The sequence below is a fragment of the Drosophila guanche genome, unplaced genomic scaffold, assembly GCF_900245975.1.
Source record: "Drosophila guanche unplaced genomic scaffold, DGUA_6, whole genome shotgun sequence".
Classification (NCBI taxonomy): Eukaryota; Metazoa; Arthropoda; class Insecta; order Diptera; family Drosophilidae; genus Drosophila; species Drosophila guanche.
The window spans coordinates 2,723,769-2,745,956 of record NW_022995755.1 but is presented as its reverse complement, the minus strand read 5'-3'; the positions used below and the strand labels follow the sequence as shown (position 1 = coordinate 2,745,956).

The 22,188-nt window shown below is 45.1% G+C and overlaps 6 protein-coding genes across 9 annotated transcripts; 4 read left to right on the top strand and 2 right to left on the bottom strand.

Annotated features, from left to right (window-relative positions):
- The first annotated feature begins 393 nt into the window (after positions 1-393).
- Positions 394-3,783, top strand: LOC117589716 (SCY1-like protein 2). The gene is made up of 6 exons (XM_034281881.1): positions 394-644; positions 724-1,323; positions 1,384-2,259; positions 2,327-2,546; positions 2,609-2,794; positions 2,869-3,783. The coding sequence occupies exons 1-6, from the start codon at positions 518-520 to the stop codon at positions 3,395-3,397; spliced, it is 2,538 nt and encodes an 845-aa protein (XP_034137772.1). The 5' UTR covers positions 394-517; the 3' UTR covers positions 3,398-3,783.
- A 264-nt stretch (positions 3,784-4,047) lies between these two features.
- On the bottom strand, positions 4,048-5,482 carry LOC117589722 (beta-1,4-N-acetylgalactosaminyltransferase bre-4). Its single transcript, XM_034281892.1, has one exon. It carries the CDS (start codon positions 5,347-5,349, stop codon positions 4,393-4,395), a length of 957 nt encoding a protein of 318 aa, XP_034137783.1. The 5' UTR covers positions 5,350-5,482; the 3' UTR covers positions 4,048-4,392.
- A 450-nt stretch (positions 5,483-5,932) lies between these two features.
- LOC117589718 (probable cleavage and polyadenylation specificity factor subunit 2) lies at positions 5,933-8,361 on the top strand. The gene is made up of 2 exons (XM_034281883.1): positions 5,933-6,143; positions 6,214-8,361. Exons 1-2 carry the CDS (start codon positions 5,995-5,997, stop codon positions 8,336-8,338), a joined length of 2,274 nt encoding a protein of 757 aa, XP_034137774.1. The 5' UTR covers positions 5,933-5,994; the 3' UTR covers positions 8,339-8,361.
- Positions 8,362-8,369: 8 nt separating this feature from the next.
- On the bottom strand, positions 8,370-10,419 carry LOC117589720 (pre-mRNA-splicing factor Slu7). The gene is made up of 4 exons (XM_034281889.1): positions 9,715-10,419; positions 9,427-9,655; positions 9,191-9,374; positions 8,370-9,131 (listed from the first exon to the last, which is right to left on the bottom strand). Exons 1-4 carry the CDS (start codon positions 10,313-10,315, stop codon positions 8,409-8,411), a joined length of 1,737 nt encoding a protein of 578 aa, XP_034137780.1. The 5' UTR covers positions 10,316-10,419; the 3' UTR covers positions 8,370-8,408.
- A 261-nt stretch (positions 10,420-10,680) lies between these two features.
- On the top strand, positions 10,681-18,690 carry LOC117589719 (protein kinase C). Of its 4 annotated transcripts, none has more exons than XM_034281885.1 (11): positions 10,681-11,066; positions 12,197-12,629; positions 12,692-12,885; positions 12,945-13,002; positions 13,069-13,181; positions 13,254-13,327; positions 13,970-14,001; positions 15,499-15,569; positions 15,656-16,865; positions 16,925-17,064; positions 17,128-18,690. In XM_034281885.1, the coding sequence occupies exons 2-11, from the start codon at positions 12,470-12,472 to the stop codon at positions 17,287-17,289; spliced, it is 2,214 nt and encodes a 737-aa protein (XP_034137776.1). In that variant the 5' UTR covers positions 10,681-11,066; positions 12,197-12,469; the 3' UTR covers positions 17,290-18,690. The 4 variants fall into 4 exon arrangements, with proteins under 4 accessions (XP_034137776.1, XP_034137775.1, XP_034137779.1 ...); XM_034281884.1 differs by having other exon boundaries at positions 15,653-16,865; positions 17,128-18,367; XM_034281888.1 differs by lacking the exons at positions 10,681-11,066; positions 12,197-12,629; positions 12,692-12,885; positions 12,945-13,002; positions 13,970-14,001.
- A 2,277-nt stretch (positions 18,691-20,967) lies between these two features.
- LOC117589724 (probable dimethyladenosine transferase) lies at positions 20,968-22,182 on the top strand. The gene is made up of 3 exons (XM_034281894.1): positions 20,968-21,110; positions 21,169-21,881; positions 21,946-22,182. The coding sequence occupies exons 1-3, from the start codon at positions 21,053-21,055 to the stop codon at positions 22,093-22,095; spliced, it is 921 nt and encodes a 306-aa protein (XP_034137785.1). The 5' UTR covers positions 20,968-21,052; the 3' UTR covers positions 22,096-22,182.
- The last annotated feature ends 6 nt before the right edge of the window (positions 22,183-22,188 follow it).

Genomic DNA, 22,188 nt, shown 5'->3' with positions numbered 1-22,188 from the left:
TAAAATGAATTTGTAGCATTAAGATATTGAATTGTAGCATTAAGACATACGTACAGAAGATTGTTGCTATAGAACATATATGTAATATGTGAATATCGATAGAGAAAGAGGAAGAACATGCATGTAATATGTGAATATCGAAATTGAAAGAAGAAGATTATTAAATTGATTGAAATCCGACTCGGTCGAACCAGCAGCACTTGGCATTTTACTTCGAGATTTTTATTCCGAACTGGTTTCTAGGAGTTGCGGGAACACCATTAATTATCTCCTCTTGAAAACATTGATTAGCATAGAAAACTAAATCAAAAAATATGTGTTGTTGGCAGACGGTATAGTTTATAATAAATCCGCGGTCACACTGTTAATAAAGAAACCGATTTTGTAATCGGACTATCGGCCATCACTAATTATTATTGATTACTAAACAAAAAAAACAAAGAAATTTGCAAAAAAGGTGTTTTTGCAATAACTTCTGGACCCGTTGCTGCTGCAAAATCACACATATCTAGCCAGGATGGACATGATAAACAAATTCTACTCGTCAGCAGTGCACACGGTGTCCACGCTGTCGGGTGTGCTGCCCGGCAATAACGTAACACGGGAGTACGAGGTCCTGGAACAGGTGTGCACCGCCGGAGTGGGTGAGTGAGAGTGGGAGTGGGAGTGGGGGAGAGCAACGTTAACAGATTGCGGCTTATATCACATCCTACACGTGCACAGGTCTCATGTGGAAGGTCTACAATGGCTACAAAAAGAGCACAAAGCAGGAAGTTTCCGTTTTTGTGTTCGAAAAGAAGCTCCTGGAACGATGGTCCAAAGACGACAGAGAGACGATGCTGGATACACTGCGAAGGGGTGTGCAGCAGCTAACCAAAATCCGACATCCGCATGTGCTGACGGTGCAGCATCCGCTCGAGGAGAGTCGCGACTCGTTGGCCTTTGCCACGGAGCCCGTTTTTGCCTCACTGTCAAACGTCGTCGGCGATGCCGTGCGCTCCGAGAAGAAGCTGTACGATGTGGAAATCCGACACGGCCTGCTGCAGCTGTTCGACGGTCTGCAGTTCCTGCACAACGACGCCAAAATCGTTCACCGCAACATCAGTGCCGAGACGATTGTGATCAACAAGAATCGCAGCTGGAAGTTGTTTGGCTTCGATTTTTGCATAGCCAATCAGCCGGCAACGGATGGCACACCGCATTGGCCTTGCCGGGAGTACACCACATCAATGCATGTTCTGGCCCAGCCCAGTCTGGAGTACACGGCACCAGAGCTGGCCCTGAACAGTGTTAATACCCCTGACAGTGATCTCTTCTCCTTGGGTTTGTGCACTAAATAATTTTGCTAAAAGCATTGCTTTAATCTCCTTCAATCCCTTACAGGCGTGCTCATCTTTACCATCTACGCGGGCAAGCCTTTGAAAATGTTTGGCAGCGACTACAGTGGCTTCAGGCGATATTGCAACGAATTGAATCAGCGAAAGTATCCAGCCATGAACGCCGTTCCCAATGAGCTGACGGAGAGTCTGAAGGCGCTGCTGCATCCCAGCGCTAGTTTGCGGCCCAAACTGCACGAACTCAAGCAGATCGTGTACTTCCAGGATGTGGGTGTGAAGACGCTCAGCTACCTGGACTCTCTCTACCAGTGGGACAATCTGCAAAAGTCCAAGTTCTACAAGGGTCTACCGCAAATCATTCCCACGCTGCCGCACCGCGTGAATCTGCACTCGATTCTGCCTTATCTGGTCAAGGAGTTTGTCAACTCGCCAATGATTCCGTTTGTGCTGCCCAATGTGCTGCTGATAGCCGAGATGAGCAGTCAGCGGGAGTACTGTGACCACATTCTACCCCATCTGAAGCCCATCTTCAAGCTGACGGATCCCATACAAATTCTGCTGATATTCATGCAGAAAATGGATCTCCTGCTGAAGCTGACACCCGCAGAGGATGTGAAGCAAAGTGTGCTGCCGCTGCTGTATCGCTCGTTGGAGTGCGACATGCCGCAGATCCAGGAACTCTGTCTGGCCGTTCTGCCCACATTCTCCACGCTCATCGACTACAACGCCATGAAGAACTCGGTGCTGCCGCGCATCAAGAAGCTTTGCCTGCAGAGCAGCAATGTCTCGGTGAAGGTCAACTGTCTGATATCCATAGGCAAGCTGCTGGAGAACCTCGACAAGTGGCTGGTGCTGGACGAGATTCTGCCCTTCCTGCAGCAAATACAAAGCCGCGAGCCAGCCATTATCATGGGCATCATAGGTGAGAGTCGCAGTCTTTGCCTCAAATGTGTTCCCACAACTTACATGCTTTTGTCATTGTCCAAAAGGTATCTATAAAATAGCCATGACCAACACGAAGCTGGGAATAACGAAGGATGTGATGGCACACAAGTGCGTGCCATTCCTAGTGCCTCTTAGCGTGGAGAATGGTCTGACCATTGCTCAATTTAATACAATAATAGCACTGATCAAGGAGATGTTGGGCCGCGTGGAGCAAGAGCAGCGCGAAAAGTTGCAGCAACTCTCCACCATTCAGCGAGACAATAAGTAAGATCGAAGCTTGTTCCCTTGGAATGCTTTTATTGAGATTTATTTAATATAATTTACAGACCCAAAGATGCTTCCGAGATATTGGCCAACGAAATGGAGAGCAGCACAATTTCCCCCTCTAGTGCCAGCAATGGCAACAAGAACAACGATGACATGTTCTCCGGCTTTACAGTGGGTCAGTCACAGGGCGCACCAGTCGCAGCTGCCAGCACTCTGGCGCCCATGAAGAACAGGGAACAGCTCAAGTAGGAATCAGCAGACACAGCACCAAGCACTGAAAACTCAAGAATCCAAATCCATTTGCATTTGCATATTCCAGAATATCGCACAATACAATGAACATGCAAGCCGTGGCGCCCGTACTACCCGCAGCACCTACAGCAGCAGGAGCAGCCGCCTCAAAGCCAGACATTCTTTCCTCGCTGATGCAGAGCAACCTGAGCAGCCTGGCACCAGCGCCCAGTACCAACAATGGCTGGCACAGTGCCAATCCGCTAGTGATGAACCATCAGCTCGCATCACCGCAGGCCAGCAACAATAACTTCTCATCGCTGGACAAACTGGATCCCTTTGGAAGTGGCAGTGGCAACGGTGGCGTCCCTAAGCCAAGCAATACGAACGGTGCCAATATGTACACGCTACAGCAGCCACAAGTAAATTATATCTATCCAACGGGCTACAGCTTGAACAGCATTCAGCAACAGCAGCAGCAGAGTCTGGCCATGAACAAGGCCATGACGCAGCCAGCCACACTCGTGCCACAGACGCAGTCACAGTTGATGCAGGCAACGGATAACCAGAACCTCAATGCACTCTCCCAGCAGGACATACTTAACTTCTTGAACTAGACACAGTCGTAGCCAAATTAACCAATTCCATATATTTACGATACATTAATTTACCTGTACGAATGTGTGTGTCTCATATGTGAGTGTGTGTGTGTCTGTTTAAAACATTTTAAATTATATGTACTTATATTATGTAGATTTTAAAGCAGGTGTAATGCGGGTCCTATTGGTCCAGGTCGCCTGTTCGTTGTCACATTCCGCAAACGCAAACGATATCAAATGTGAAACGAATGCATATAGCATTAATTTTAGTGTATTTATTATTATTGTTAGCTAGACAAAAAGCCAACCAAATATCCATGTGCTTGTCCTCCCATCCCCCTCCGGTGTATTGTGCAATTGCTCCTTAATTATATTTTACAATATATATCAATTCGACAGCTGTTTGAATTATCTTTTAATGTAAATTTCGCAACTATAACCAAGCAGAATCAACGACTAGGCGTCTAGCCTTTAAAGGGATTCTTTACCTACAGCAAATAATCATTTAAATTCGATCCCAAGTACAAGTGGACGTCAAGTTAGAGTACATGTGAGATTTCACTTCAATTATTTATTGTATTTTAATAGGAAATTTGCATTTCCAATGTTGGTGTGGATTAAATCCTCCAAAAGTAAGCAAACAATTTGCACATTTATTTATTTATTTATTATTTTTGGCAGATGGCAGAGCGTGTGGTGCTTAAACATGATTATAATAGTCTTATTGAAAAGATTTCCACATTGTACTATTTTCCATAACATTCCATAACAGCTTTGTTTCCCGTCTTAGCCTAATGAGTGGAGATATCACGAAGTATCTAATCTCTTGCTAAACTACGCTTTGTGCATCCCAAATCTAAAACAATTCAAAATGCCAGCCACTAAAAAAGTGCGACTAACTAACAAGCCCCCGAGTTGGGTGAATATCAACCACTGATATCCTAGTCCTAGTGCTAGTTCCCTAACAAATAGTTAAAACCTAAAAGCTGATTAACAATACTGAATCGCCGCACTTAGGTCTCCACCAGAATGTGCGTAAACAGGCTGTGCATTCGTCGTTCCACCTCCTTGTAGACCAGCGAGCTGAGGCCATCCATGTGCTGACGCATTTTAGCGGCTCGAAGCAGTGCCACACGATTCTCATTGCGATGCTCCGGCTTGTGCTTCAGCATCGTGTATTCACTGTACTCCGGTGCAAAGCGGCAGATGCCAATTGCCTCGGCCATTATGCGCACATAGAGATCATCGTCCTCGCCGCCCCAGCCATGGTAGAGATTGGACATGCCGTTTATCTGCTTAAACTGCAAGGAAGTTATGGACACCACGCCGCCAAAGAGGCCTTGGTAGGGCAGGTGGAAGCGCCAGTGGTCCAGCGCCGAGCACATGTGACGGGGCTTCTCCACACAGGCGTACATCTGGGCAGAGTTGAGCGGCATGAGGTCCACGTCGTGCAGGATGAGGCACGGAAAACCGTACTCGGTCGCCACCTTGGCGCCAATGTTGAAGAGCATGGCGCGGTTGAAGGGCTTTTGGTCGTACTGCTCGACCAGAAATATTCGATAATGGATCAGTTGCTGGCGCAGATAGTTGTGCATGTAGGTGAGGAAGGCGTGCAGCTGTTTCTCCCTCTGCCGGTAGGGCACAATGATGGCGGTGCTGTACCGCGCCTGACAATGCTCCGGCATGAATTCGCCTCCTGGCCTGATCTCCTCCTCATGCTGGACGTTCTCGTGGTAGTGGGCGCTGCTGTACACAAATCTGTTGTTGGAAATGATGTCCGTGTATGTGCACTCGAACACCTCCTGCAGGGAGACATTTAGCGTGACCTGCGGCAGCAGCGCCTCCTCTATTTGAGCGCCATCGATATAGTCGTAGTGGGACGCAAACCGGAAGGGCAGCGCCAAGTACACGATGAGCGTAACGATTCCAATGGTCTTCAGCATGTGTAGGTGATACGGGCGTAAAAACATTATGTTGGAGCGGGGTCTGGACACGAACTCCTGCCACACAACAGTAACACATATCCGTCAATATTGGAACTATTTTATCAAAATTTAATATATATGCTTGTTATGCAGACATCACCAGGGCTGCACAGTCACTACAGACTGAATCATCAAGCTAAGAGGTGCTAAAGATAAAAAAAATTTCAACATGCGATAAGATTAAAAAGATAATATAAAGTGCTCCAATTCTTCGAGCTGATAAGCTAAAGTCACATTGAGCTGGAGTTGATGGAAAATGCAGTAAGATATTATTAGAGAAACTTCAAATCCCATATGCAATTGAAGAGATACGAAACAAGCTGTTAAATTAATGTTAGCTGTAGAGAAGCTGTGGAACTTGTTGCGACAAAACGATCACTTAACATTTCTCTTCTCTCTGCTTTCTTTTCCCATAAGCCTATCTTTTTTTTTTTAGGATAATCGTAATGTAATCGTTAGGATAAGTTAGTGCATCTGCTTTTATTATTTCAAGCACTAACCAGATAGTATATACTGAATTTAGGTGTATTTCTCAGTAATTTGGTATATTTGTTGTGCAGCCCTAGATCCCGGCATAATTTCTCAACCGAAATTGGTTCCAGCATTTGTTTATATAGTTTATTGCTTAAAATGACTTCAATTATCAAGCTGCACACGATATCCGGGGCGATGGATGAGTCGCCACCATGCTACATACTCCAGATTGACGATGTGCGAATTCTGTTAGACTGCGGATGGGACGAGAAGTTTGATCCCAATTTCATAAAGGAACTCAAAAGGTGAGTGCTGTTGCATGTGTGGGGAGAGAGTACAATAAATAAACAAAACAATTGTGAACATTCATTCCAGGCAAGTGCACACACTGGATGCCGTACTGCTATCCCATCCAGACGCCTATCATTTGGGCGCCCTGCCCTATCTGGTGGGGAAACTGGGACTCAATTGTCCCATTTATGCCACGATACCAGTCTTCAAGATGGGACAGATGTTCATGTATGATCTGTACATGTCACACTTCAACATGGGAGACTTTGATCTGTTCTCGCTGGACGATGTGGACACCGCCTTCGAGAAGATCACGCAGCTGAAGTACAACCAAACGGTGTCGTTGAAGGGCAAGGGCTATGGCATATCCATAACGCCCCTGAATGCCGGACACATGATTGGCGGCACCATTTGGAAGATAGTCAAGGTCGGCGAGGAGGACATTGTCTATGCCACCGACTTCAACCACAAGAAGGAACGCCATCTGAGTGGCTGTGAGCTGGACCGACTGCAGCGACCGTCGCTGCTCATAACCGACGCTTACAATGCACAATATCAGCAGGCGCGTCGACGTGCCCGCGACGAGAAGCTGATGACGAACATTCTGCAAACAGTGAGGAACAATGGAAATGTCCTGATAGCCGCAGACACGGCGGGTCGTATGCTGGAACTGGCGCACATGTTGGATCAGCTGTGGAAGAACAAAGAGTCGGGCCTGATGGCCTACTCGCTGGCCCTGCTGAACAACGTCAGCTACAACGTGGTGGAGTTCGCTAAGTCTCAGATCGAGTGGATGAGCGACAAGCTGACCAAAGCCTTTGAGGGAGCCCGCAACAATCCGTTCCAGTTCAAGCACATCCAGCTGTGCCACACGCTGGCGGATGTCTACAAGCTGCCAGCCGGCCCGAAGGTGGTGCTGGCCAGCACCCCAGACCTGGAGAGCGGTTTCACGCGAGATCTCTTTATACAGTGGGCCAGCAATGCCAACAACAGCATCATTCTGACCACACGCACATCGCCTGGCACCTTGGCCATGGATCTGGTGGAAAACTATGCGCCGGGCAGGAAAATCGAGTTGGATGTGCGTAGGCGCGTGGACCTAGAAGGAGCCGAACTGGAGGAGTACCTGCGCACACAAGGCGAGAAGATTAATCCACTGATTGCCAAGCCAGAACCCGAGGAGGAGAGCAGTTCCGAGTCTGAAGATGACATCGAGATGAGCGTCATCACGGGCAAACACGATATTGTCGTTCGTCCCGAGGGGCGTCATCATTCCGGCTTCTTTAAGTCGAACAAACGTCACCATGTGATGTTTCCCTACCACGAGGAGAAGATAAAGTACGACGAATACGGAGAGATCATCAATCTGGAAGACTATCGCATTGCGGACATGAACAACACCGAGTTCCCACCCGAGGAGCCGAACAAGGAAAATGTGAAGAAGGAGGAGCCGGGCACGGGCATTGAACAGCCAGCCAATGGGGACATGGACACCGATGTCCAGCTGCTGGAGAAGCCCACAAAGCTGATTAATCAACGCAAAATGATCGAAGTGAATGCACAAATCCAACGGATCGACTTCGAGGGCCGCTCGGATGGGGAATCCATGCTGAAAATTCTCTCCCAGCTGCGACCGCGTCGCGTCATCGTTGTCCATGGCACCGAAGAGGGCACCCAGGTGGTGGCCAAACATTGCGAGCAGAATGTGGGTGCACGCGTCTTCACGCCGCAAAAGGGCGAGATCATCGATGTGACCACAGAGATTCACATCTATCAAGTGCGTCTGACCGAGGGTCTGGTCTCCCAGCTGCAGTTCCAGAAGGGCAAGGATGCCGAGGTGGCCTGGGTCGATGGCCGTCTGGGCATGCGTCTGAAAGCCATCGATGCTCCACCCACTGCCATGGAGGTGACTGTGGAGCAAGATGCAGCCATGCAGGAGGGCAAAACTCTGACACTGGAGACACTCGAGGAGGACGAGATTCCCGTCCACAATTCGGTGCTCATCAACGAGCTGAAGCTCTCGGACTTTAAGCAGATTCTCCTGCGTAACAACATCAACTCTGAGTTCTCGGGCGGCGTTCTCTGGTGCACCAATGGCACCCTGGCGCTGCGACGCGTCGATGCCGGCAAAGTGGCCATGGAGGGCTGCTTGTCGGAGGAATATTACAAGATCAGGGAGCTGCTCTACGAGCAGTATGCGATCGTCTAAGATTAAACTTTATTCTAATGGTATTTGTTCCAGTTTTTTTGTGGTTACTTTTATTTTATTTTACATTTATTCAGAGAAATTGCGCCATGGGATCTTCATCGCGTGGTCGCTTCCTCTTCCATTCCTCGATCTCGTCCTCGGTGGGCGCCTTCACATCGTACATGCTATTGTAGGGTCTCTTGCGATCGTCTAGGTCCTCTTGCACTTTCTTTTCTGTTGCCGCCGCCTTCTCCTTAGCTTCCTTTTCTTTCGCCTCCTTCCGCTTTCGCTGCTCCTTGGCCTTCTTTCGCTTTTCTCGCTTTTTTGACTTCTTCTTGGACTTTTTCTTCTCGCGCACATCTGGCTCCTCCTCCTCTGAGGATGATTCCGAACTGGGCGCAGATTCTGCCTCCGAAGCGATCTTCTCAGGGGGATCTTCCTCTGTTATTCTGTTTTCGACTTCAGCGGATGTTTCTACAGGTTCTGCTGTGGCGGAGCTATTCGCCTGCTGCTGATGGTCTGAATAGCCTTCCGGCTCCTGCATGCCCACGCAGTAGGAGTTCTTTATGAAGGACTTGCAACACTTGTAGCCCCAGCGGCCGGCATTCCAAAAGCTGCCCCACACTGTCGTGTGATTGTTGATGTACACATCCTCCTCGTAGATACTGCGCGCCTTGGGCTTCTCCACGCCCTTGATGACCTTGCCGCTGCGCGAGTACTCAATGTACTCCTCGGTCTGAGCCAGCAGCAGCGACTTTGGCGGCACCTTCAGATGCTCCTCGCCGCCATATTTCTCCACAATGTGAGTTTTTGTCTGCAAGGGAGGAGTCATGAAGATATTTCAGAATAATTATGGAAAATGTCGTGACCTACACTTGACTTGAACTGTTCCTTCTTCTGTTCGTACTCCTTTTGGAGCAGCTCCAGCTTCGTGGGCTCAGCCAGCAGATGGACATCCACGCCCTTGCCATGAGCTTCCCAGGCAAACAGTTGAGCTGTGGCCTGCGCTGTTGTGTCGCCCGAGAAGCGCACAAAGTTCTCCCCAGCAAACTCGGCTCTAAAAAAGGAGAATGAATTAGAAATGAATCGTCTGGTCTACTGGCACTTACTCCTCTGCAGGCGTAGCTGGATTCGGATTGTCACGCATAGAGCGTGTCTTGGGGTCATAGTAGGCGGAATTGGGATCCAAATTTCTCAAATATTTCGCTGTATCCTCGCGAATACGCAAATTTCGCACGGTAATCCGCTGCTTGGAGTCCACCTTTGTGCCCGGCATGTCTACTTCATCGACGTATTTGTCCTCGTTACCCTCTTCATCCGAGATCTCCGCATCGGGATCTGAGTAGAGTGGAAAAGGTGAGAATTCATGGATGAAAGTGCGCTAATAATTTCCTTACCATTTTTAAGTTTTTCCGCTTTTAGCTGCCGCTTGGCCTCCTCCACTTTCTCGTACTCTTCGACAATCTCCCGGTGATTTGCCGGATCGTAGGAGCTCCAGCGATCGCGTTTCTCATCGTAGTTAATGGAGGCTTCGCTCACGATGTGCTCGTCGTGCACCACAATCGACTCGGCATACCTTGCCTGCACCTTGCGAGGCCGCTCAAGGCAATCCTTTCTCTTGTGCGACATGGCGCCGCAGTTCTCGCACGCGCCCTTCCGGAACTTTGTCACAATCTTAGTGGTGTCGAGGCCCTTGGGTGCCCGCTTGTCCAGTTGCCCCTGCTCATCCTCGTGCTGTGGCCGCTGATGCTTCAGTGTGGGCCCCTGTGTGCCATAGTACCAGGGCGCGTTGGAGATGTACTGCGGAATGTGCGGATTGATGTCGCGACCCTCCTCATCCACGGCGGCTGGGGCTGTTCCCGCTTTTCTCGCCTCCTCCAACTCCTTGGCCTTGCGCCAATCCTCGCGGGACTTCTTCTTTGGCTCCTCCTCGGCATCCTGGTCAGCTTTGTTATTGATTATCTGCGAGACGGGAGTGCGTACTATCCCCGAACTCATTTTGAATAAGGGATTGTCACTTTAAATCACGATTTCAGCTAAAATTCGGTTTTTTTCGGGCGGCCCGTGAAGTGAAACATAAACATGTATTCAGTGTGACCGAAGTTCGTTCAAACATTATGAACATACCACAAATTTATTAAATAAGCAATTAAATGTCATATACGGTCAGCCTGCATTCAGTTTTGGTGCCAGTTTGGTGCCGTTTTTCACTAATTTTAAACATATCAAGCTATTAACTCAATTTGTTCACCTTTTCTAGTGTTGTATTTTCATGGGTTAATGTGAACTAAGTAGTTCGTTCACTCATGAACGAAACGAAAAAATGAGCGTGATCCAGTCAGTGGTTTTACAACACTCGTTTTTTCTTCTTTGTCCGTATCCAACACTTTGGCGTGAATTTTTATCAATTAATACACACACGACACGAATTAAATCGAGGAAATATTCAACCCAGCAATGCACAACTATTGTCAGGAATGGAAAATGTTGGATACGTGATTGTGTGATTCGCGAAGTGCCAGAAAAAACAAAGAAAATCCCGTGAGATACAACAAATTTCAACTGTGCAAACAGGGTGCGTGTGCGTGTGCGTGCATCTGTATCTGTGTGTGTGGGTTCTAGTGTCAAGGCATCCTTAATTTTTTCGCACACATAGCTCAACATTTTTTCTCTAATATACCAACAATAGAGAGAGAAAGAGAGGGATTGAGAGCGCCAGAAAGAGAGCAGCAACGCGGAGAGAGCAAAGGTAAGGTAAGTAATTGAGGTGTAATGTAACGTAATGTAAACGCGCTGCGCTCTCTTCTATTTTCTCTCACCCACACCAACGCGCATACTCAGATTTCGCCTTCATTTTTCCCAATTAGAATATTACAAATTTTCCAATTGAGTTTTCTAATGTTAATCCGGATTTAATATTAATTCTAATTCAATGCGGAATCCGGACCTGTAAATCGCTGGTGTTTCTCCAATCTTGAGTGTGTGTGTGTGTGTGCATGCGTATTGTTGGTGCTGGAATTTTTGTGTGTTGGTGTGATGCTGCTGCTGCTGCTTGCTGCCTTGTAGTAGGTTGTGGGTGGGTGGGAAATAGGGGTAGGGGTAGGCATTAGGATTGCTTGTTATTATTTCTTTGTTGTTTTATCTCTGAAAAAATAGCTTCTCCTCTCCTATGTGTGGTGTGTGTGCCCATACTGATTCTGTGCATGCATTAAAAACAATTTGCATAAAAAAAGGCAACAAATTGCCATCAAAAGATGTAAGACCTAATCAAAGCTAAATTGAAGGCACCTTGAGAAAAACAACTTGTTCCCCCTCCCCACCAAACATTCTTTTGAATTAAATCGTTTTGTGAGTACTTATTATGAAACGTTTCCTTTTTGTTGTGGATTTCCTCTCAATTAAAGAGACTCTCTCAGCGCTTTACCGTTATTGTACGATCGAAGGGAAACGAAATTGCGAAGATTGAAAAAGTTGTGCATCCGCTTACTCCTGGGAATGATAATGATTTATATGTGATGTGGGGGAGTGTGGGGGGAGAATATAACCACAACAGATGATGGTCGCGTACTATTTTCGATTTTCCGTTTCATGGGACTGTTGTCGTTTGAGCGATTGCCTAATGCCCCCAAACGAATGCATATATCTACATAATACATATATGTATGTATTTACAGTTAGTTGTGTGTGTATGTATGAGTGGATTCCATCAATGTGAGGGCGACCTTGGGGAGTGAATCGGGTGTATCGTGAATAGCATTATATTTATGAGTGTCAATGACCTACACTAACATTCATTGCCCCATAGAGAAAGTTCTGAACGTCATCACTCGGTCATTGGTCATTTCATTAATAAATTCTTATCTGATCTTGCCATTTCAGATCAGCCACAGAGACCCACAGACACACACCACCCACCACCACCACCACCACACACGACCACAGAGTGGTTCCTGCTGTTCTCTGAACCGAAGCAAACCAAACCACCGCAGCTGCTGACTCACGAGACGCAGTCCGCCAGCTGCTACCGGGGATCGTTGCAATAAAGAGATATAAACCCCCTCTCCAGAGACCCGAACAGCCAGTTAGCCACAACAGGGGAGAGGAGTTGTATCTGCAGGACGGTCAAGTCACAGCAAGGGCAAACGGGGGGCCATGACAATGTTTACGGGCAAGCTGCAGATCAAGGTGTGCGAGGCGAGCGGCCTGCGTCCGACAGATTTCCAGAAGCGCCACAACCTAACATTCGGCAAACTAGCCGATGAGCAGCTCATTGATCCCTACGTTTCGATAGATGTCGACGAGAGTCACTTTGGTGAGTTAAAACCACAACCCATACGCTTGGGGATACCTTACTTATCGTCTCTACATTCCTAGATCGATCTACCACACGCTCAAAGACATTCGATCCTGTCTGGAATGAGCAGTTCGTGCACGATGTTAACAATGCCAAAAACATCAACTTGACCGTCTTTCACGATGCGGCCCTGCCGCCGGATGATTTTGTGGCCAATTGTATTATATCGTTCGAAGATCTTATGCAGAGCGAGACAGGAGCTCCAGATCTATGGGTAAGTCTACAAAGAATCCTTTTTAAATGCCTCTTTCTAACATATATCCCTGTTTGCAGGTCAACCTGGAGCCACAGGGGAAGATCCATATCATCATTGAGCTGAAGAAATGCAATGGTGGGTGCTCAAATGTCCAGCATGTCATGAGTCCAAGCCTTTATCCTTTTTGTTTTGTTTGTTTAGATCAAGCCAAAGCTGAGGCCGAGGTGGAACGCGCTGTGGCCGTCAATAAGGAGTTCAAAGAGCGCGCTGGCTTCAATCGCCGTCGTGGAGCCATGCGACGACGTGTGCACCAGGTGAGTGCAACCCTCAACATACTCAGTAATGCCACGGCTAACTGACCCTCTGCACATCTCTTGCAATTCCAGGTGAATGGTCACAAGTTCATGGCAACATTTTTGCGTCAACCCACCTTTTGTTCGCATTGTCGGGAGTTTATCTGGTAAGTGAAGCGCTCCGCTCCGGCCTTGGCCGCCGGCATACATAAATCGTACAATATTCGTAAACGTACTCACCGTACTCGGCCGCACCGGGCTGAACATCTACCGTACCATTATTCCTAAGTTGTATTTGCAGTGATTAATATTTACATAAACATGCATTTAGTTTCGGGATTTGTTTTGATTTATCCACACACCTCCACTCTCTCTCTCTCTCTCTCTCTTATCATCTCTTTGAAACTATTTATGATTTGATTTGAATCGATTTGAGTTGATCTTTCTTATTTCTATGTTCTTAATGTATCATCCCCTCATCACTCGGGTAATGCAGACTTTAATTTTTGATTTTCTATTAGCTATTTATTGTTTCCATTGATATTATTAACACTGGTTTCTATTCAAGTGGCTTGGGTGTCACTTTAAAAGCTGCTTTTTGTGGGGTCAGGAACAATTCATGAATCAACAGCTCATGCTTGATTTTCTTTTGGGTTTCCACTGGCGGTTTCTTCATTCATTCAATCACACACTCCACACCACATCACATCAGAACACACCACACAAACCACACAAACAAAAACTTCATTCAGTTACCAAAAAAAATATATATACATACAATAGCCATGGAATTTCTTGCCTTTTTGCAGGGGAATTGGTAAACAAGGCTATCAATGTCAAGGTATGTGTTTTGCTTCGAAACTAAACGGAACCAGAGTCGACGGGTCCTCCTGGGTGCCCTGGTGCTTTGGAGCTCTCTAGGAGTGGAGAGCCAGCTCCGTTCCCCCCCATTATCCATATCACTTTTGCATTTGCTTGTTACGTTCGTTATTCGTTGTTCGTTACTCATTTTATTCGTTGTATGCTGTTGTCGTTGTCCATGTTGTTGTCGTTTTGTCGTTGTTGTTGATGCTGTTGCTACTATTCGATTGAAAGAACAATAGCATCTGGATATTGTTCGTCTAGCTGCATTATTACCTTATGTACCAATATTGTTTAATTTTGTTTGCCTTGTGAAACAAAAGGTAATAAATGCTTTTATTGATTGGATGTGGATGTCGAGATGTGCCCTGCACTCCCTTGCCAAGTGTGTTTAGCATTGTCTAGAATGGACTCTGCCATTGATGCACCATCGGCTCACCTGCTGTCCACTCTCACTCTCACTCTCTCTCTTTGGACAGTTTGGTATCCTGGCACTGTTGCTGTCCACTCTGCACCACTACTACTAATCGATTGGGTTGCCATCACATGCATTGTCCTTCATTTAGTCAAGAGAGAATAAACTGAACGTCGTGCTATACTAATCTGTGTGTCTGTCGGGGAAATCGTCCGTTGTAATTGTAAACCATAAGGAAGTTTTAAGAAACCCATGAATACCCTGTACTACATTTATGTTATTCCGGGGGATTAATTAGATTTTCCATAGAAGAAAAGTAATATTTTATTAGCTTCAAAATATCCAAGTTTGTCTATGTATTTGTTATAATCCCAAGCTATATACTTTTTCTGATTGCATGCCTTAAATAAGTAGAAAATTATCTATCTTGACTTCAAATTTCAGTTGGTTAAACTTGTTATTCCAGTTAACTTTTGTTGGAAATTTTCTAAAGATATTCAAAGCTTCGGACCCACCGAAGTAGCTCGTAATCTCTTGTGTTACACTTTTCATTTATTGCTATCAACATAAAAGTCTTAGAAAATTGTATTCTGCCCGATGCATCTGAATGTTGTGAATAAAAAACTTTTGTGTACACCTCAACGAACACTAATTGGCGGCACAGGCACAGAGCACTGAAAACTCAACTAAAACTTCACCTGAGCAACACACACACACAACATGTGAATAATCCAATTGTGCACCAAAGAAATATCAAAGATTTCAACTAATTATTCGTATTTTATGCCCTCTCAATGGTGATATTCGGCGAAGAACTCAAAGAATGCCATCAATGAGAGTTATCGTGTCTAACCCTGAATGTTTCAATGAGCTTGAGTAAACGATATGATATCCTGTAAATACACAACAAAACATTAAATCGTATGTCCTAGAGTCTAGAGTTTGCTCCATAAGCTGCAATCTGCCATGCACTCAGTCATGCTATGCCCTGTTTCGAGTGAAGATATTAATGATATATCGTTGTTTTTGGTCTCTCTTTCTCTCTCCGCTCATCATTTGCAGTCTGCACCTTAGTTGTACATAAAAAATGTCATCTGTCCGTGGTGTCCAAGTGTCCGGGCATGCGAGAAGAGGTAAGCAACTCGATACTCTTAACATATGTGTGCTCAGATCAAAGGTAACCCTTTCTATTCCAACTCCAATTACTCTTGTCTAGCAGCAGACCAAAGTGGAGGTGGTGCCTGCCGGCCAGAGATTCAATGTCAATGTGCCCCACCGGTTTGTGGTGCACAGCTACAAGCGGTTCACCTTCTGCGACCACTGCGGCTCGCTGCTGTACGGACTCATCAAGCAGGGACTGCAGTGCGAGACCTGTTGCATGAATGTGCACAAGCGCTGCCAGAAGAACGTGGCCAACACGTGCGGCATCAACACCAAGCAGATGGCCGAGATCCTTAGTTCGCTCGGCATCTCGCCTGACAAGCAGGGCCAGCAGCCGCGCCGCTCCAAGTACTTGAATCAGCAGGGTGGCGAGGACAACTATGGCGCCTCGCTGGGTGGAGACGGGGACAATGTGCCCGGTGCATCGTTCCGCAGTGGCACAATGTCGGCCGACAGCCTGGCCACTTCCACGACCACGCTGACCAGCGGGTACAACAGCAGCAGCTGCATGAGCCTGGCCGTGGGCGGAGCCACCGGGGATACACGCCCCGGCAAGTGCTCGCTGCTGGACTTTAACTTTATCAAGGTGCTGGGCAAGGGCTCGTTCGGCAAGGTGATGCTCGCCGAGAAGAAGGGCACCGACGAGATCTATGCCATCAAGGTGCTGAAGAAGGATGCCATAATCCAGGACGACGATGTGGACTGCACCATGACGGAGAAGCGCATCCTGGCGTTGGCCGCCAACCATCCCTTCCTGACTGCGTTACATTCCTGTTTTCAGACACCGGACCGCCTGTTCTTCGTGATGGAGTATGTGAATGGCGGCGACTTGATGTTCCAGATACAGAAGGCGCGTCGCTTCGAGGCAGCCCGTGCCGCCTTCTATGCGGCGGAGGTGACATTGGCGCTGCAATTCCTTCACACACACGGTGTCATCTATCGCGATCTGAAGCTGGACAACATTCTGCTCGATCAGGAGGGGCACTGCAAGCTGGCCGACTTTGGCATGTGCAAGGAGGGCATCATGAACGGCATGCTGACCACAACATTCTGTGGCACACCCGACTACATTGCCCCGGAGATACTCAAGGAGCAGGAGTATGGCGCCTCTGTCGACTGGTGGGCGCTCGGCGTGCTTATGTACGAGATGATGGCCGGCCAGCCGCCGTTCGAGGCGGACAATGAGGACGAGCTCTTCGACTCGATCATGCACGACGATGTCCTCTATCCCGTTTGGCTGTCCCGCGAAGCCGTTTCCATATTAAAGGGTAAGTTTCAAACGGTTTGTTTTAACTTCCTGCTAATGTGGGCGACTCTTTCCGAGCAGGTTTTCTCACCAAGAATCCGGAGCAGCGTCTGGGCTGCACTGGCGATGAGAATGAGATACGCAAGCATCCATTTTTCAATAAGCTTGATTGGAAGGAACTGGAGAAGCGCAACATAAAGCCACCATTCCGACCAAAAATGGTAAGCATTGAGAGATTCATACTCCAGTCATGCAGTTTGATTACAACTTTTGCTTCTACGCAGAAAAATCCACGCGATGCCAACAATTTCGATGCGGAATTCACCAAGGAGGATCCGGTGCTGACACCGATCGGAAACGATGTCATACGCTGCATCAATCAGGATGAGTTCGCTGGCTTCTCCTTTGTCAATCCAAAGTTCGGACCAGAGCGCAAAGTCTACTAGGGCCCAACGATTGTTGTTCATTTTCCCCTTCACTTTTGGAGGCATCGCATACGATCTGATCCGCCGAAATAACAATAACCTGACACACCCTAGGGACCTGGCCCGGGCCACATAGATCAGTCAGTGAGTTAGTGTTTTCAATTGGGTGGACATGCAGATCGATCTGTGCCGTCATCTAGCATCAGTCAAGCAACTGTCATCTGTGTCATCTACCATGTAGCATCTAGCGTCTAGCGTATTCCTCTAGCGTATATCCCTAGCACAAGCAAACTTCGTATTGTTTCGCTTCATTGTTGTCTGTTTTCCAGTTGTAGTCGTTGGTTGTCCTTAGTTCGTTCTAAATCCTAGGTTCGAATCAGAGAAGTGAAACAATGCAAGTACCCAGTCACCCAGCCATAGCCATCAACACAACCAAGAACCAGTGCCAAAGCTTAGCTGCTTTAGCTGCTGCTCAACTTGAATTTTAATGATGGCAGTGAGAACCAAGAAATTGTTAAGTTTAACCGCAGATTCCTCTTCCGTTTCCGCTTCCGCTTTAAGCTTCAAGCTGCAGCTACACTTGGATGGAGCCTGCCTCCGCCGCTTAGAGAATTTTAAGTTATTTATTGTATTTGTATTTTATTGAAGTTATGTTGTTTTGCCATGCCAATCCACCGCCTCGCCCCGCACCCGAACCCATCTAGTCAATGCCCAATGTGGGCTGCAATTGTGGCTCAAAAAGTGCAATTTTGTTATTAGTTATTTATTGATTGATTATTTAACGTGCCGAATCTCAAGTTTCGCACTTAAAGGCAGGCATAAAGACGGTCAGACAGCGTCCAAGCTTAGGTCTTGCTCCAAGCGAATCTCAAGGGAACCTCTGAAAAAAAAAAAATAAAACATAATGCCACATGCCATCTATACAACAAATACCCAAAATACCCCCCCCCCCCCCCAAAAAAAAACATAAACACAAATTTAATTTCAATTTGTTTTTATATGTATTTGAATGAAATCTTGCACAACTTCCTTCTCAAGTATTAAAGCGATATTATTTTAAAATTTAACCTTATTGTTATACATACAAATATTTATAAAACAAAAACAAACAAACAAAACTAAAACAAAAATTAAGCCAAAAAATCCTAAAAACAAAACGCATACAATTTACCAACAATACAAAACAAAGAGAAAGTAAAGCTAACTAATCATAGAAAATAAAGAGCTAAAAACAAACAAATGTCTATAAAATTCACATCAATTTATGTATGCTAAAAACTAAAACCTAAAAACTAAAAAACAAACAAACAAATTATGGAATACAAACCAGAAAAGAAACGTGTTTAGTCCGTAAGCCGAAGTGAAAGAGGGGAGAACAGAGCAAAAAAATTATATATACAAAATACCATATACATACATAAAGTATATGAAAATTGTGAAACTAAAGGCATATTTATATAACAAACAAAAACACTTAGCGTAAAGAAAGAAGGCCGAACAAAAGTTAAATAACAATGAAATTATATGGAAGAAGGAAGAGATAGGATGAGATGAGAGATAAAATATTAACGATTATTATATGTTGATTTTAAAGCCAAAGACTCAAAGCTAAATTCTATTCGAAACAAAATTTGTAGTAGGACGCATCGAAATCTGTTTATTTGTTTATTTAAATGTTGTTAGTCCTATTATTTAATATACGACACATTTCATGCGGCAAATATTTGTTTCCGTTTTATGTTTTTAAATCTATTCACAGAGCAAAAAGGAATTCTGCTTCAAGAAATCATTACAAAATATATACTTATAATTATAGTGGAAGGATGTATGGCTAGCCAAGAACCCTTCAAGGACAGGAGATTTATTAACTATAAGCAGCATTGTTAACTAAAATAAAATACAAACAAAAATGCAGGAACAAAACCAAAAAAAATGCAGAGTCAGAGGCAAGCATAAACACAACAAAAATTGTATGTAATAATAAACGCCCCCCAGTGTCTAATAATAATAATAATAATAATAAATAATAATAATATGTATTTGTGAAATAGCAAGTCTGCGCAAGCGCTAGTTACCCATTTACAATTTAAATGTTAACCTAAAGTATTCTCAAGAACGCATTTTACCAAAAAACAAAAAAAAAAAAAGAATAAAAAATAAACAAAAATACGCAAACAAAAATTAAGAAAAGTTTAAGGAGAAGACATAGGACAAAAAAATGTTACAAAAGATAAAAGAATAATTTTATAAATCAATGAGCTCAACGATCGCTAGACGATTCAGGCCATTGAAGAAGATTGAAAGATTGAAAAATATAGACAAATAGTAGACCTATTCAATTAAAACAAAATGATACAAAAATATACAACAAATAGAGCAACAACTCTCACCAGATATACGCATCCAGCCAACATGATTTATTTATATGAGTATAGTCCATTGGTCACTTGAGGTCAGGTTAGGTCAGAGAACAGGCAAACAGAATAGAAAATATTGATGGATGCACACACAAAATACAAAGAATGGAAGGGAACAGGAACAGTCAAGGGAAATGGTATATGGGATATGGGAGAATGAAAAGAAAAGCACAAATCGCGGAACCTGAAACAAGTAAAATATTATAGGGAAATGTGAAACCAAATGTTAGCTATAAGCTCACTCTTCAAATATGCAAAGCAAATGCTCCCTTCTTTCCCACTCTGAATCTGCTAGACACACACAAAAGCTATAGGGTCAAACGTCATTGCTTGCCAAAGAAGGGCTCCCGGAGAGCAATCCAGCCAGTACTACTACATACTACTACTATATAACTCTGAATGTACTGCTCGTACTACTCTCACAGATCAGATCCAGAGCAAAGAACAAAAACACAGAACCGATACATATGTGCAACTTTTTCATGTACCTTTCGCATCTTAGACTTAGATACTTAACGAAAAAACAAAACACACATACAAACGGCAGCCCAGGCCTCCCTAATCATTGTCTAAAAGTTGTTAACTACAAAAACCTACTAAGAATCAAATATATTGAATTATTTATTGAGTGGCGTACAAAGCAAAGCGCAAACAAACTGAAAGAGATGCAGCAGGAGAGGAGTAGTTAGAGGAAGAGTCAGTGCAAAAGTAATATTCATTAACAGAAAGTATTCAGAACACACACACACAACAACTAAAGCAAAGGCCGAATAAGTAACCAAACTATAATTGGCGGAAAGCATAAATAAAGTTAAGTTATGTTTAAACAAAAGAGATAAATAACTGTAAAGATAAAGTCAAGAGTCAACAGTTGATATGTTGTAAAAAAAGAAAAAACAAAAAATGATATATTAAAAATCCAACAAAACACAAACAAAGGAGAAAAGAAAAGAAAGCCAAGATAGGAAGAATGTGAAAATGTTAAAGCAGATACTAAATAAATGGTAATAAACAAATGTACCGATGTGCACAGACCTGTGCGAAGATAACCAAAGATACCAAAATTGAAAACAACAAAAATTGATTTATAATTTTAAGTGAAAACTAATTAATAAATAAAGAGGTAACACCTATGAAAAATGTAACCGCCCTATCGAATTATTTTGAATGAACACTTGAGCTAGAACAGCATTGCCACATTGGTAAAGATCGTATATTTGAATAATGGGAAGGGATTTAGTATATTTTATTCCGGTATATTTTATTGAGAATTCTGCGGTCACACTGTCCTAAACTGCACATGTTCAAAACAAAACACGATTTTTTACGATTTACGCATTTTATAGGCAAAAACACACGTTTAAACCATGCCAAAAGTAAAAACGGAGAAGAAGAGCCGCGTTCACAATGAGGTGCAAAAGCAGGGTAAGTTGAAGCAGTGAAAAAATCAAAGAAATTCAGTTCTAACCGTGTTTCATGGCAGGAATTGCATTCAACAAGGATTTTGGCCAGCATATTTTAAAGAATCCCCTGGTGATAACCACCATGCTGGAGAAGGCTGCCCTGCGACCCACAGATGTGGTGCTGGAAATCGGTCCTGGTACGGGCAACATGACTGTTCGCATGCTGGAGAAGGCCAAGAAGGTGATTGCCTGTGAAATCGACACCCGCCTGGCCGCCGAGTTACAGAAGCGTGTGCAGGCCACACCGATGCAGCCCAAGCTGCAGGTGCTCATTGGTGATTTCCTGAAAGCAGAGCTGCCCTTCTTCGACCTGTGCATAGCCAACGTGCCGTACCAAATCAGTTCGCCGCTGATATTCAAACTTCTGCTGCACCGGCCCCTCTTCCGCTGCGCCGTCCTCATGTTCCAGCGCGAGTTCGCTCAGCGTCTGGTGGCCAAGCCGGGCGACAAGCTCTACTGCCGTCTGAGCATTAACACACAGCTGCTGGCCCGCGTGGACATGCTCATGAAGGTGGGCAAGAATAACTTTAGGCCGCCGCCAAAGGTGGAGTCGAGTGTGGTGCGCCTGGAGCCGAAGAATCCCCCGCCACCGGTCAACTTTACCGAATGGGATGGCCTCACACGCATTGCCTTCTTGCGCAAAAACAAAACACTCGCTGCCACCTTCAAAGTGAGCTCCGTGATTGAAATGCTCGAGAAGAACTACAAATTATATCGCTCGCTGAGGAACGAGGTGGGTGTCAAAGCATTTAAATCTTAAGAAATATTCACATTTTATATTATTTTGTGTCTTTTAGCCGCTTGAAGAGGGTTTTAACATGCAGGAGAAAGTCATCAAAATTCTAGAGGAGCTGGATATGGCCACATCACGTGCGAGATCCATGGACATTGATGATTTTATGCGCCTCCTGCTGACCTTTAACTCGGAAGGAATACACTTTAATTAGAAGGGTTTTCTCTCTCTCTTTAGATATTAAGACTGTTAAACTTTGTAAATTAGCACAAAACAAACATTAATATAAATGTTAAGCCAGCGAACT